Source organism: Salmo salar, chromosome ssa05 (assembly GCF_905237065.1).
Source record: "Salmo salar chromosome ssa05, Ssal_v3.1, whole genome shotgun sequence".
NCBI classification, from domain to species: domain Eukaryota; kingdom Metazoa; phylum Chordata; class Actinopteri; order Salmoniformes; family Salmonidae; genus Salmo; species Salmo salar.
This window is the reverse complement of record NC_059446.1, coordinates 75,148,957-75,164,486: the sequence shown is the minus strand read 5'-3', so window position 1 is coordinate 75,164,486 and position 15,530 is coordinate 75,148,957. Positions and strand designations below refer to the sequence as shown.

The 15,530-nt window shown below is 41.6% G+C and overlaps 1 protein-coding gene across 1 annotated transcript in view; it reads left to right on the top strand.

Annotated features, from left to right (window-relative positions):
* kcnn3 (potassium intermediate/small conductance calcium-activated channel, subfamily N, member 3) overlaps positions 1-15,530 on the top strand; it is an 89,756-nt gene that overhangs the window by 69,121 nt on the left and 5,105 nt on the right. Inside the window, 3 exon segments of the mRNA XM_045718899.1 lie at positions 301-411; positions 14,532-14,659; positions 15,260-15,329. Of these exon segments, the coding sequence (XP_045574855.1) occupies positions 301-411; positions 14,532-14,659; positions 15,260-15,329 (309 nt within the window).

Here is a 15,530-nt window from a genome sequence, read left to right as displayed (position 1 = left end):
TCTCTCTCTCTCTCGCTCTCTCTCTCTCTCTCTCTCTCTCTCTGTGTCTCTCTGTGTCTCTCTGTCGGTCTCTCTCGCTCTCTCTCTCTCATCTGAGATTCATTCTCTCTCACTCCCTCCATCCTTGTTGTCTGTTGATGATACACAGATTGTCCTCCGCCTTTCTTTCCCTCGCTTTTCCTAATTGAGATCCACTGATTGACAGATTGTGTTGACTCTCATCTCTCACTCACTCAATCCTCTCTCTCCTTCTTTCTCTCTCTCTTTCTCTCTCTTGCTCTCTCTCTTTCTCTCTCTCAGGGTGCGGGCTGTACAGCTCTGGTGGTTGCCGTGGTAGCAAGGAAGCTGGAGTTGACCAAGGCAGAGAAACACGTCCACAACTTCATGATGGACACACAACTCACCAAGAGGGTATGTGAGTGTGTGTCTGCATGTGTTTGTGTGTGTTTGTATGCTGTTGGCCTATGATCTGGTTCTCTGCTTTAGGGTTAGAAATCGTGGGGGTTAGTGTGAGGGTTTTAAGTCGCTGACTCCCGAGCAGCACGCAGGCTCTGATTGGCCCTCAGATGCACACGTGGCACCCTGCGATGAAGTGACACTGTTCCTCCAAGAAAGAGTGTTGTGTTGCCAGTATGGAAAGCACTGGGCAGGGGGACATCTCTTTCTCTCCCTTACCATCCTCTTTCTCTCTATCTCCCCCTTCTACATCTTTCTTTACCTCTCCCATCTGTATCTCTCACCCACCTTCTCTTCGTCCCTGGGCCATTCTCTCCCTCTCTTGCCCTCCCCCCCTCCCTCCTTCCATCCATGCACTGGTCCTTCTCAATTTGTCATGCAGTTTAAAGGTCCAAGTTTCAGAAATAGCCCCCACTATGAAATATGTAGGGTACATTATGTCTCTGTGTATCTAGCAGGCGAGAGCAGAGCAGAGAGAGGTGATCAATAATTTTAGCTTAGATAAAGTATCGACGCAGCGAAGGGAGAGAAGGACTCAGCTGTCAGCTCCTCTCTGGAAAGGGAAGCTCGGACCAGACCGCAGCGGAAAACAGAGGAGCCACAAGGTCTCTTTAGGAAGTTTCACACACTCCGATGGGTTTGGCTTTTCTTCCACGCAGGCATACTCACTGGTATGGGCGAATGCACAAACACAAGCCTGCACATGCTCTGAGGCATGCACCCTGCCTGCAGCCTGGCACACACACAGTTACAAAGAACTGGGATTTTAGGGTCGAAGAACATACTCCAGAATATTTGTAAAATGGCTGCAAAATGATCTCAGGGCTATAGTTGAGCGTAGTTTTCTTAGAGCGGTTTTATATTGGACATTTTCCAGAACATTCACTGTATTAAATGTTGGTACTGTGGATACACCGCCTGGGAACTTCAAGGACATTTTCCAGAACATTCATTGTATTAAAGGTTGTTACTGTGGATACACCGCCTGGGAACTTCAAGGACATTTTCCAGAACATTCATTGTATTAAAGGTTGTTACTGTGGATACACCGCCTGGGAACTTCAAGGACATTTTCCAGAACATTCACTGTATTAAAGGTTGCTACTCTGGATACACCGCCTGGGAACTTCAAGGACATTTTCTCGCTTATTCATCATTGACTTTTACGGCTTAGATAAACATTTGGCCACTGTTTGTAATGTTAGGATGTAACCTTCTGAAAACCTTCAGGGAACTCTTTCTATTGGTCAGAAAACATCCTCTGTCTCCCATAGTAACTTGGTGGATTAATGGCATTCACTGGTTAAACCACGTGTCAAACTCATTCCACGAAGGGCCGAGTGTCTTCATGTTTTCGCTCCTCCCTTGTACTTGATTGGTGAATTAAGGCCACTGATTAGTAAGGAACTCCCGTCACCTGGTTGTCTAGGTCTTAATTCAATGGAAAAACCTACAAGCTGCAGACACTAGGCCCTCCAGGAAATGAGTTATACCCTAACCCTGAGTTATACCCTAAGCCAATAAGTTTGAGGTGGAAGCACAATGTATTTTATTCACTGACCTGTTGGCTATCTATTGGTTTAGTGTTTAGTGTTTGATCCCAGCAAACCCCAAACACACACACACACACCTCCCACAGGCCTTTAACTTGAGAAGGAGAGGTTTCTCCTGCATCCTAGGTGACAGTAATTAGAGGCTCCAAGTGAAGATGACAAGGCCTTGTACGTCACTTTCTCGCTCCCCTCTCTCTCTCGCTCCTCTCTTTCTCTCTCTCTCTCGCTCCCTCTCTTTCTCTCTTCACTCTCCATTTACCTCCCTCTTTCCTCTCTCCTCTCTCTCTCTCTCTCTCTCTTGTCCTCACTCTTGTCCTTAACTCTCTCTCTTTTCTTATTCAGCCTTAACTCTCTCTCTCTCCTTTCTTATTCAGCCTTGACTCTCTCTCTCCTTTCTTATTCAGCCTTAACTCTCTCTCTCCTTTCTTATTCAGCCTTGACTCTCTCTCTCCTTTCTTATTCAGCCTTAACTCTCTCTCTCTTTTCTTATTCAGCCCTTAACTCTCTCTCTCTCCTTTCTTATTCAGCCTTTACCAGATGATAACGCCCACACAGAGGGTTCCCTTCCTCACACTCACTTCTCTCTTCTTCTCTTCTCTTCTTTTCTTTTCTCTCTCTCTCTTTCTCATTCCATTTTTCATGGCTCTCTTATTCAAACCTCCATATCTCTCTAGTGATTGGATTAATTCTAATTGAAGTCAGTCAATTCAGGAAGTAAACTGAAATAAAACAATTCAAATCACTTCCTGAATTGAGTGACTTTAATTCAAATTGACCCCAACCCTGCTGATGTCATTGCTAAATGATCTCCCTCTCTTCCTCTCTCCCTGTGTGTTTGTGTGTGTTTGTGTGTGTGTGTGTGAGACGTGTCTCCTTCCTTTGTCACCTTTGACATGAGTTAAAGGTCACAGGTAAACACATGTTAACCAGTGACACGCAGCGTTGAAGGGGAGGTAGGTGGGAGGTCGTTGTTCTCCAAGAAAACACCATTCTAATGCCTTGTCCTCAGTGCTAATTATACACTTATACACGTTACACACATTAGACATCAATTACACTGTCATCAGAAACTACATTTTACCATGGGGACATAGAGTAATCATATAAAGCTGTAGAAACCATGTTCTGGAAACCATGAGTTGGTAATTGCCATTGACAATCCACAAACACACATGACAATCATTACCATTATTAATGATAATAATTGATCATTTCTAGTTAAAAAAGAAACAAAAGATCATTGATAATAATATCACCTAGATTCTAGCTCATCCCTCTGGTCCTCCTCTCTGGTCCTTGACCTGTCAGGACATGTTATCCTGTAATAATAATATCACCTAGATTCTAGCTCATCCCTCTGGTCCTCCTCTCTGGTCCTTGACCTGTCAGGACATGTTATCCTGTAATAATAATATCACCTAGATTCTAGCTCATCCCTCTGGTCCTCCTCTCTGGTCCTTGACCTGTCAGGACATGTTATCCTGTAATAATAATATCACCTAGATTCTAGCTCATCCCTCTGGTCCTCCTCTCTGGTCCTTGACCTGTCAGGACAGTACATGTTATCCTGTAATCCCACATTAAGCGTTACCACACAGTTAATCCGATTAGTGACCAGATGTTGGACTGTTTTGCTGGAGTTATTGGGTTTTGTGCTCTAGACTGTGAAACTGTTTATATTGAGAGGATGCCCTCCCCCCGCCCTGAGGTACATTCCAATGCTCACAGTGGCGGAGTGAGTGGACTTAGTGATGTCATGTCCTTAGCCCTCACTGTTTCCCCCTCATATGGAGTGGTCACCCACAATTCCCAGCAACCTGCCCCCCCCCCCATGATTCACTCCCCTTCAAACACCTGTTGATCTGATAATAACATGGATATGTAGTATGTCATAATATGATAATAACATGGATATGTAGTATATAATAATATGATAATAACATGGCTATGTAGTATGTCATAATATGATAATGACATGGATATGAAATATGTCATAATATGATAATGACATGAATATGTAGTATGTCATAATATGATAATAACATGGAATGTAGTATATCATAATATGATAATAACATGAATATGTAGTATGTCATAATATGATAATAACATGGATATGTAGTATATCATAATATGATAATACCATGGATATGTAGTATGTCATAATATGATGATATGTAGTATATCATAATATGATAATACCATGGATATGTAGTATATCATAATATGATAATACCATGGATATGTAGTATATCATAATATGATAATACCATGGATATGTAGTATATCATAATATGATAATACCATGGATATGTAGTATATCATAATATGATAATAACATGGATATGTAGTATATCATAATATGATAATACCATGGATATGTAGTATATCATAATATGATAATACCATGGATATGTAGTATATCATAATATGATAATACCATGGATATGTAGTATATCATAATATGATAATAACATGGATATGTAGTATATCATAATATGATAATGAAATGAATATGTAGTATATAATAATATGTTAATAACATGGATATGTAGTATATAATAATATGTTAATAACATGGCTATGTAGTATATAATAATATGATCATTGATCATTACATGGATATGTAGTATATAATAATATAATATCATGGTTAGTTAGTATATATGTGGCCCATGCGGGAATCAAACCTCTAACTCTGGGGTTGCTAGCACCATGCTTTAACAGGTGGAGCCGTCAAAACCACCACCATTGTTCTTCATATTGCGTTTGCATATTGGTCACAGTGAGTTTGCTGTGTTATGTAAGGAAGGAGCTAGAATAGAAACAAAGCTGACTCCAGGTACGAGGTCAGGCCATGATAACCATATGGCACCAACATGGCTGGCCAGTGCCCAGGTAGGGGGATTCCATACGGCACCAACATGGCTGCCCAATGCCGAGGTACGTAGGTATGTAGGATCTTAATTTGAACCAGTTTGCTACAGCAGGAAAATAATCCTGCAGCAACAAGACATGTACATTATTATGTGGATGGACATTTGTGTAGGGATTGATACATTTTTCATAAGCCAAAATCAAGTCTGACATTTTTAAGTGGAAATTACAAACTTCAGAAGCCTTTTTAAACCTCAAATACACTACAAGTTCTCCTGCAGCAGGGTGATCAAATTAAGATCCTACATCTGTAGGGGGAAGCAATTGTCTGTGCCCAAAAATGTTTGTACCGTGTATGGTGCTGCTACCATGTTGTGTTGCTACCATGTTGTGTTGTCATGTGTTGCTGCCTTGCTATGTTGTTGTCTTAGGTCTTTCTTTATGTAGTGTTGTGTTGTCTCTCTTGTTGTGATTTGTGTTTTGTCATATATTTATATTGTAATTATATTATTTTTTAAATACCAGGCCCCCGTCCCCGCAGGAGGCCTTTTGCCTTTTGGTAGGCCATCATTGTAAATAAGAATTTGTTCTTAACTGACTGGCCTAGTTAAATAAAGGTTAAATTAAAAAAATATGGCAGCAACATGGCTGGCTGGGAAGGAGATGGCCATATGGCCCTAATAGGGATACCAGATTGAGTAGGGAGAAAACCTAACAATGGGATTCCCTGAGGTCAAACATTATCTTCCTTTCCTAAACTATCTCCGATCTGAATTAATATTGTGTTAATATGTGTTCAGTATCAACACTGAAAACAGCAGGACACGTGAAAGGATGACAATTATTTAATATGTCTAACCTCTTGCAGTCTGTATTCCCCGCTGTCTGTTGTACTGATCCTGTTATAAGCTTTAGGAGAAGTCTATCTGCAGACCTCCTCCTAAATAAATAGGAAGGTGGAGCTAGTCTTGGTCCTGAAACTAGCGCAGTAAAACGGAGCAGACATAGACCGCCATCTTTTATCACTATCATCTTAACCATGAGATGAATCAGCTGACAGATGACATTTGACCTGCCAATCTACTAAGAGTTGTGTGGATACTAGATGTTTATTAAACCTGCTCTCCAATAACCTGTCCTGTCTGTCAGTATTCTAGATGAACTTCACTTCACTAAAACATGACCTGTGGGAATTAACCATTGGATGCCACTTCAAACAACTGTTATATTAGAACCAATAAGAACCCATAACCCAAGATGTTGACACACACAAATAGGTTATGACACGGTGGGTAACAGCACCCCTATGTGACTAACAAGGATGATAGCGTTATAACTATGTGACTAACAAGGATGATAGTGTTGTAACTATGTGACTAACAAGGATGATAGTGTTGTAACTATGTGACTAACATAACAAGGATGATAGAGTTGTAACTATGTGACTAACATAACAAGGATGATAGCGTTGTAACTATGTGACTAACAAGGATGATAGTGTTGTAACTATGTGACTAACAAGGATGATAGTGTTGTAACTATGTGACTAACAAGGATGATAGTGTTGTAACTATGTGACTAACAAGGATGATAGTGTTGTAACTATGTGACTAACAAGGATGATAGCGTTGTAACTGTGACTAACAAGGATGATAGTGTTGTAACTCTGTGACTAACAAGGATGATAGCGTTGTAACTGTGTGACTAACAAGGATGATAGTGTTGTAACTATGTGACTAACAAGGATGATAGAGTTGTAACTATGTGACTAACAAGGATGATAGAGTTGTAACTATGTGACTAACAAGGATGATAGTGTTGTAACTATGTGACTAACAAGGATGATAGTGTTGTAACTATGTGACTAACAAGGATGATAGTGTTGTAACTATGTGACTAACAAGGATGATAGTGTTGTAACTATGTGACTAACAAGGATGATAGTGTTGTAACTATGTGACTAACAAGGATGATAGTGTTGTAACTATGTGACTAACAAGGATGATAGTGTTGTAACTATGTGACTAACATAACAAGGATGATAGAGTTGTAACTATGTGACTAACAAGGATGATAGTGTTGTAACTATGTGACTAACAAGGATGATAGTGTTGTAACTATGTGACTAACAAGGATGATAGTGTTGTAACTATGTGACTAACAAGGATGATAGTGTTGTAACTATGTGACTAACAAGGATGATAGTGTTGTAACTATGTGACTAACAAGGATGATAGTGTTGTAACTATGTGACTAACAAGGATGATAGTGTTGTAACTATGTGACTAACAAGGATGATAGTGTTGTAACTATGTGACTAACAAGGATGATAGAGTTGTAACTATGTGACTAACAAGGATGATAGTGTTGTAACTATGTGACTAACAAGGATGATAGTGTTGTAACTATGTGACTAACAAGGATGATAGTGTTGTAACTATGTGACTAACAAGGATGATAGTGTTGTAACTATGTGACTAACATAACAAGGATGATAACATTATAACTATGTGACTAACAAGGATGATAGTGTTGTAACTATGTGACTAACAAGGATGATAGTGTTGTAACTATGTGACTAACAAGGATGATAGCGTTGTAACTGTGACTAACAAGGATGATAGTGTTGTAACTCTGTGACTAACAAGGATGATAGCGTTGTAACTGTGTGACTAACAAGGATGATAGTGTTGTAACTATGTGACTAACAAGGATGATAGAGTTGTAACTATGTGACTAACAAGGATGATAGAGTTGTAACTATGTGACTAACAAGGATGATAGTGTTGTAACTATGTGACTAACAAGGATGATAGTGTTGTAACTATGTGACTAACAAGGATGATAGTGTTGTAACTATGTGACTAACAAGGATGATAGTGTTGTAACTATGTGACTAACAAGGATGATAGTGTTGTAACTATGTGACTAACAAGGATGATAGTGTTGTAACTATGTGACTAACAAGGATGATAGTGTTGTAACTATGTGACTAACATAACAAGGATGATAGAGTTGTAACTATGTGACTAACAAGGATGATAGAGTTGTAACTATGTGACTAACAAGGATGATAGTGTTGTAACTATGTGACTAACAAGGATGATAGTGTTGTAACTATGTGACTAACAAGGATGATAGTGTTGTAACTATGTGACTAACAAGGATGATAGTGTTGTAACTATGTGACTAACAAGGATGATAGTGTTGTAACTATGTGACTAACAAGGATGATAGAGTTGTAACTATGTGACTAACAAGGATGATAGAGTTGTAACTATGTGACTAACATAACAAGGATGATAGTGTTGTAACTATGTGACTAACAAGGATGATAGTGTTGTAACTATGTGACTAACATAACAAGGATGATAGAGTTGTAACTATGTGACTAACAAGGATGATAGTGTTGTAACTATGTGACTAACAAGGATGATAGTGTTGTAACTATGTGACTAACAAGGATGATAGTGTTGTAACTATGTGACTAACAAGGATGATAGTGTTGTAACTATGTGACTAACAAGGATGATAGTGTTGTAACTATGTGACTAACAAGGATGATAGTGTTGTAACTATGTGACTAACAAGGATGATAGTGTTGTAACTATGTGACTAACAAGGATGATAGTGTTGTAACTATGTGACTAACAAGGATGATAGTGTTGTAACTATGTGACTAACAAGGATGATAGTGTTGTAACTATGTGACTAACAAGGATGATAGTGTTGTAACTATGTGACTAACAAGGATGATAGTGTTGTAACTATGTGACTAACAAGGATGATAGTGTTGTAACTATGTGACTAACAAGGATGATAGTGTTGTAACTATGTGACTAACAAGGATGATAGTGTTGTAACTATGTGACTAACAAGGATGATAGAGTTGTAACTATGTGACTAACAAGGATGATAGTGTTGTAACTATGTGACTAACAAGGATGATAGTGTTGTAACTATGTGACTAACAAGGATGATAGTGTTGTAACTATGTGACTAACAAGGATGATAGTGTTGTAACTATGTGACTAACATAACAAGGATGATAGAGTTGTAACTATGTGACTAACAAGGATGATAGTGTTGTAACTATGTGACTAACATAACAAGGATGATAGTGTTGTAACTATGTGACTAACAAGGATGATAGTGTTGTAACTATGTGACTAACAAGGATGATAGTGTTGTAACTATGTGACTAACATAACAAGGATGATAGTGTTGTAACTATGTGACTAACAAGGATGATAGTGTTGTAACTATGTGACTAACAAGGATGATAGTGTTGTAACTATGTGACTAACATAACAAGGATGATAGCGTTGTAACTATGTGACTAACAAGGATGATAGTGTTGTAACTATGTGACTAACATAACAAGGATGATAGAGTTGTAACTATGTGACTAACAAGGATGATAGTGTTGTAACTATGTGACTAACAAGGATGATAGTGTTGTAACTATGTGACTAACAAGGATGATAGTGTTGTAACTCTGTGACTAACAAGGATGATAGTGTTGTAACTATGTGACTAACAAGGATGATAGAGTTGTAACTATGTGACTAACAAGGATGATAGTGTTGTAACTATGTGACTAACAAGGATGATAGTGTTGTAACTATGTGACTAACAAGGATGATAGAGTTGTAACTATGTGACTAACATAACAAGGATGATAGTGTTGTAACTATGTGACTAACAAGGATGATAGCGTTATAACTATGTGACTAACATAACAAGGATGATAGCGTTATAACTATGTGACTAACAAGGATGATAGCGTTGTAACTATGTGACTAACAAGGATGATAGTGTTGTAACTATGTGAATAACAAGGATGATAGCGTTGTAACTATGTGACTAACAAGGATGATAGTGTTGTAACTATGTGACTAACAAGGATGATAGTGTTGTAACTATGTGACTAACAAGGATGATAGTGTTGTAACTATGTGACTAACAAGGATGATAGTGTTGTAACTATGTGACTAACAAGGATGATAGTGTTGTAACTATGTGACTAACAAGGATGATAGTGTTGTAACTATGTGACTAACAAGGATGATAGCGTTGTAACTATGTGGCGATAAAGTTGCTAGGGATAGCACCTTGTTGTTGTGACATCATTATGACACTGTGGATAATTTCAGAATGTGCCAGCCAGCAAACGCAATGACATTTCCTACCTGCTTGTTATCTGTCTACCTTCTGATTAAAACAAACTCTCCTAGGTTGAATGAACTCTCCCACCAGCCCTAAGAACTGCTGTTCGTGTGTGTGTGTGTGTGTGTGTGTGTGTGTGTGTGTGTGTGTGTGGGTGTGGGTGTGTGTGTATGTGTGTGTGTGTGTGTGTGTGTGTGTGTGTGTGGGTGTGGGGGGTGTGTGTGTGTGTGTGTTGTGTGGGTGTGGGTGTGTGTGTATGTATGTGTGTGTGTGTGTGTGTGTGTGTGTGTGTGTGTTGTGTGGGTGTGTGTGTGTGTGTGTGTGTGTGTGTGTGTGTGTGTGTGTGTGTGTGTGTGTGTGTGGGTGTGGGTGTGTGTGTGTGTGTGTGTGTGTGTGTGTGTGTGTGTGTGTGTGTGTGTGTGTGTGTGTGTGTGTGTGTGTGTGTGTGTGTGTGTGTGTGTGTGTGTGTGTGTGTGTGTGTGTGTGTGTGTGTGTGTGTGTGTGTGTGTGTGTGTGTGTGTGTGTGTGTGTGTGTGTGTGTGTGTGTGTGTGTGTGTGTGTGTGTGTGCAGTCCTTGACTGCGGTGGACTCATGCTGATTAGCAGTGCTGCCAGGTCCTTTGTGCTCCTCAGACGGGGGGATAATTGTTTTGTTCACTGCACAGCAGCTCTTTGAAGTCCTCATTCAATTTATGTCTTCAGAGATGTTCCCTCATTCAAAGGAAGGGGCTGAGGGGATGTTTCAGGCCCCTGTGTTGTAATTGCATAGCAACCTACTAAACCATACAGAATATACATAATGTACAATAATAACAAGGCTAGCTAGGCATCCCTAGTGCTGGAGTTCCAGAAGCAGTGTGTTTTTCCAGCCATGCAGCACACCTGACTGTACTTAGCATCTAACACACTGAGCTAATTGATCCATTTCACTGATTGATACATGCTCCTCACTGCCACCCCCCAGGGTGTTCTACTGATTTAACAGTGCTCTTCAACCCTGGTCTTGGGGAACCACAGTGTGTGTGTGCAGGCTTTTGTTCTACCACAGCACTAACACACCTGGTTCAATGAATCAAGCTTGATTTGTTGAATGGTGTGTGTTAGAATGTGATTTGAAATGGCAGAGGCGGTGTGAGTCCTCCCAGGTCTCTCCTCTGACTCTTCCTAAGGACAGGTCTCTGTGTGTGGATGAATAGTATTGGGCTGTGGAGGCTGACTCTCCCTAAGGACAGGTCTGTGTGGATGAATGGTATTGGGCTGTGGAGGCTGACTCTCCCTAAGGACAGGTCTGTGTGGATGAATGGTATTGGGCTGTGGAGGCTGACTCTCCCTACGGAGAGTACAAAAATAATCACACAGCCATTTTCCAAGCAAGGACATGTGTCAATAAAACCCAAAACACAGCTAAATGAAGCACTAACCTTTGACGATCTTCATCACATGACACTCCTAGGACATTATGTTACACAATACATGTATGTTTTGTTCGATAAAGTTCATATTTATATCCAAAAACAGCATTTTACATTGGCGCGTGATGTTCAGAAAATGTATTCCCACCAAAACTTCCGGTGAATGTGCACATCAATTTACAAAAATACTCATCATAAACGTTGACAAAATATCTAACAATTATTTAAAGAATTATAGATAGACTACTCCTGGATGCAACCGCTTTGTCAGATTTTAAAATAGCTTTACGGAGAAAGCACATTTTCCAATATTCTGAGTACATAGCTCAGCCATCACAGCGAGCTATACAGACACCCGCCAAGTTCGGGGCAACCTAAACTCAGAATTAGTATTAGAAATATTCTCTTACCATTGCTGATCTTCGTCAGAATGCACTCCCAGGACTGCTACTTCCACAAGAAATGTTGTTTTAGTTCGAAATAATACATATTTATGTCCAAATACCTCCATTTTGTTCGTGCGTTCAGAGCACAATCCAAAGGCATAATGCGCGAGCGCGGTACCAGAGACAAAAAGTCAAAATGTTCCATTACCGTACTTAGAAGCATGTCACATGCTGTTTAAAATCAATCTTTATGGTATTTTTAACGTAAAATTGCGATAATATTCCAACCGGACAATAGCGTATTCGTTCAAGGAGAAAATGAAGGAACGGTGCGCTCGCGGGACTGAGCATATCCAGTCCCTTTGTTGCCAGGCAGTCCACTCTGTAACTGACCTCCTATTATCTGCCCAGTAACAGGAGAAGGCTGAAACAACTTTCTGAAGGCTTTTGACAGCCAATGGAAGCCTTAGGAAGTACAACGTAACCCCACAGATACTGTAGTTTCGAAAGGGACTAGAAAGAAGACCTACAATTCTCAGATCCTCCACTTCCTGGTTGACTTTTTCTCAGGTTTTTGCCTGCCATATGAGTTCTGTTATACTCACAGACACCATTCAAACAGTTTTAGAAACTTCAGAGTGTTTCCTATCCAAATCTACTAATAATATGCATATTCTAGTTTCTGTGCCAGAGTAGTAACCTGTTTAAATTGGGTACGTTTTTCATCCGGCCGTGAAAATACTGCCCCCTAACCCAGACAGGTCAAAGGCATAATGTACAGACAAGGGTATGGTAGGATGTGCATACAGTGGAGGTAAACCTAGGCATTGAGTGGCAATGAGAGAGGTTTTGTCTCTAGAGGCACCATTTAAGCCAGGTGTGGTCACCGCATGTGTGGGGGGTGGAACACAAGGGCTAGCTAAGGCATATTGAGCAGGGCTGGAGGCTCTACAGTGAAATAAGACAAAAATGACGAACCAAAACAGCAATAGACAAGGCATATTGACATTAGGAATAGGCATGTGTAGCCGAGTGATCATAGGGTCCAGTGAGTAGCTAGGCGAGCTGGAGGCACGGCAATTCAGGCAGCTAGCAGGCCGGGCTAGCAGCAGGCTAGCAGATGGGCCTCAGGGGGACGTCGCAACGGGAGAGTGTTGAAACCCCCTTGGACGGGTACGTCGGCAGACCAGTCGTGATGGATCGGCGGGGCTCTTTGTCGGCAGCAAAGGGTCCAGGCCAATTGGCACAAGAGGTATTGAAGCCCAGGAATTATCTGATGGAATTCTTCAGCTAGCCGGGAGAAGGGCCTAGCTCGAGGCTAGCTTCAGGCTAACTGGTGCTTGCTTCGGCGGACAGAAAACCCCTTGGACGGTTACGTCGGTAGACCAGTCGTGATGGATTGGCAGGGCTTCGCGTCGGCAGCAAAGGGTCCAGGCCAATTGGCAGAAGAGGTAATTGAAGCCCAGGAATTATCTGATGGAATCTCTTTGGACAGGTCTGTGTGGACGAATAGTATTGGGCTGTGGAGGCTGACTCTCCCTAAGGACAGGTCTGTGTGGACGAATAGTATTGGGCTGTGGAGGCTGACTCTCCCTAAGGACAGGTCTGTGTGGACGAATAGTATTGGGCTGTGGAGGCTGACTCTCCCTAAGGACAGGTCTGTGTAGATGAATAGTATTGGGCTGTGGAGACTGACTCTACCTAAAGACAGGTCTGTGTTGATGAATAGTATTGGGCTGTGGAGACTGACTCTCCCTAAGGACAGGTCTGTGTGGATGAATAGTATTGGGCTGTGGAGACTGACTCTCCCTAAGGACAGGTCTGTGTTGATGAATAGTATTGGGCTGTGGAGACTGACTCTCCCTAAGGACAGGTCTGTGTTGATGAATAGTATTGGGCTGTGGAGACTGACTCTCTCTAAGGACAGGTCTGTGTTGATGAATAGTATTGGGCTGTGGAGACTGACTCTCCCTAAGGACAGGTCTGTGTGGATGAATAGTATTGGGCTGTGGAGACTGACTCTCCCTAAGGACAGGTCTGTGTGGATGAATGGTATTGGGCTGTGGAGACTGACTCTCTCTAAGGACAGGTCTGTGTTGATGAATAGTATTGGGCTGTGGAGACTGACTCTCCCTAAGGACAGGTCTGTGTGGATGAATAGTATTGGGCTGTGGAGACTGACTCTACCTAAAGACAGGTCTGTGTTGATGAATAGTATTGGGCTGTGGAGGCTGACTCTACCTAAGGACAGGTCTGTGTTGATGAATAGTATTGGGCTGTGGAGGCTGACTCTCCCTAAGGACAGGTCTGTGTTGATGAATAGTATTGGGCTGTGGAGACTGACTCTCCCTAAGGACAGGTCTGTGTGGATGAATAGTATTGGGCTGTGGAGGCTGACTCTACCTAAGGACAGTGTGTGACTGATTGTATGTGAGCAAATGTGTGTGGAGGGACAGAGAGAGTAGGGACTGTTGTACTCTCCAGAGGAAGAGAAAAACAGAGGAGCGCGTTGACAGAAGAAGACATTGTCTATGTGTGGAGGGAGAGGAAGAGAGATAGAGACTGAGAACGAGAGAGAGGAAGATGGAGAGAGGGGCCGGGGAAGAGGCCGGGTAGATCTGCTGCCTGACTTGCTAATGTGTAACTGTGTGTGTGTGTGTGTGTGTTCTCTCCGTGCAGATAAAAAATGCTGCAGCCAACGTTCTGAGGGAGACTTGGCTCATCTACAAACACACCAAACTACAGAAGAAGATTGACCACTCCAGAGTCCGCAAACACCAGAGGAAGTTCCTGCAGGCCATCCACCAGTGAGAGCACACACCCATCACATCACTGACCCGCAGCCCTCAATGCACTTCCATGTATTAACAACCCAGACATGTTGTCTAGTCTGTGGTTAGTTCCAGGACAGGAAACACTACATTGTGATTGGTTGACAGGGCTGACCCAGCATCATTATGAGAAACATCCTGATAGAAGTGTTTACCTATTTCTAGCTAGCTCATCCATGATGAATAAAAAACGCCATTGACCATGCAAACAGTGGTTAACCTGTGTTAATTAGTTGTAGAGGTTGGCTAGCTAGTCTGACACCTGTCTAGACTGACATGAAAATAGATTAGACAATGATGGGTTTTCCCTCCAGCTCTGGAAGCCGAAGGGAACTCCTGTCTAGTGAATGGTGCTAACTGAAGCTGTTGGACCAGTTGGCTTCTACTGTACTGTATGTACTTCCTGGTCTGGTCTATGCTGTCTAATTCTAGAATCTGATGCTATACACCTGCTGCTAATCTAGCTGGGCTAATAACTGTTACCTAGCTGTGACCTAGCAGTTTTCTGGCTTAACTCTTTTGTGGATGTATCATCGATGTGTGTGTGTCACAGTGTATGTGTGTGTTTTTTTGCAGACTGCGTAGTGTGAAGATGGAGCAGAGGAAACTGAGTGATCAGGCCAACACTCTGGTGGACCTCTCAAAGGTGACACACTCACACACACACACACACACACACACACACACACACACACACACACACACACACACACACACACACACACACACACACACACACACACACACACACACACACACACACACACACACACACACACACACACACACACACACACACACACACACACACACACACACGTAGAGCAATGCTATAATCTGTAACCAT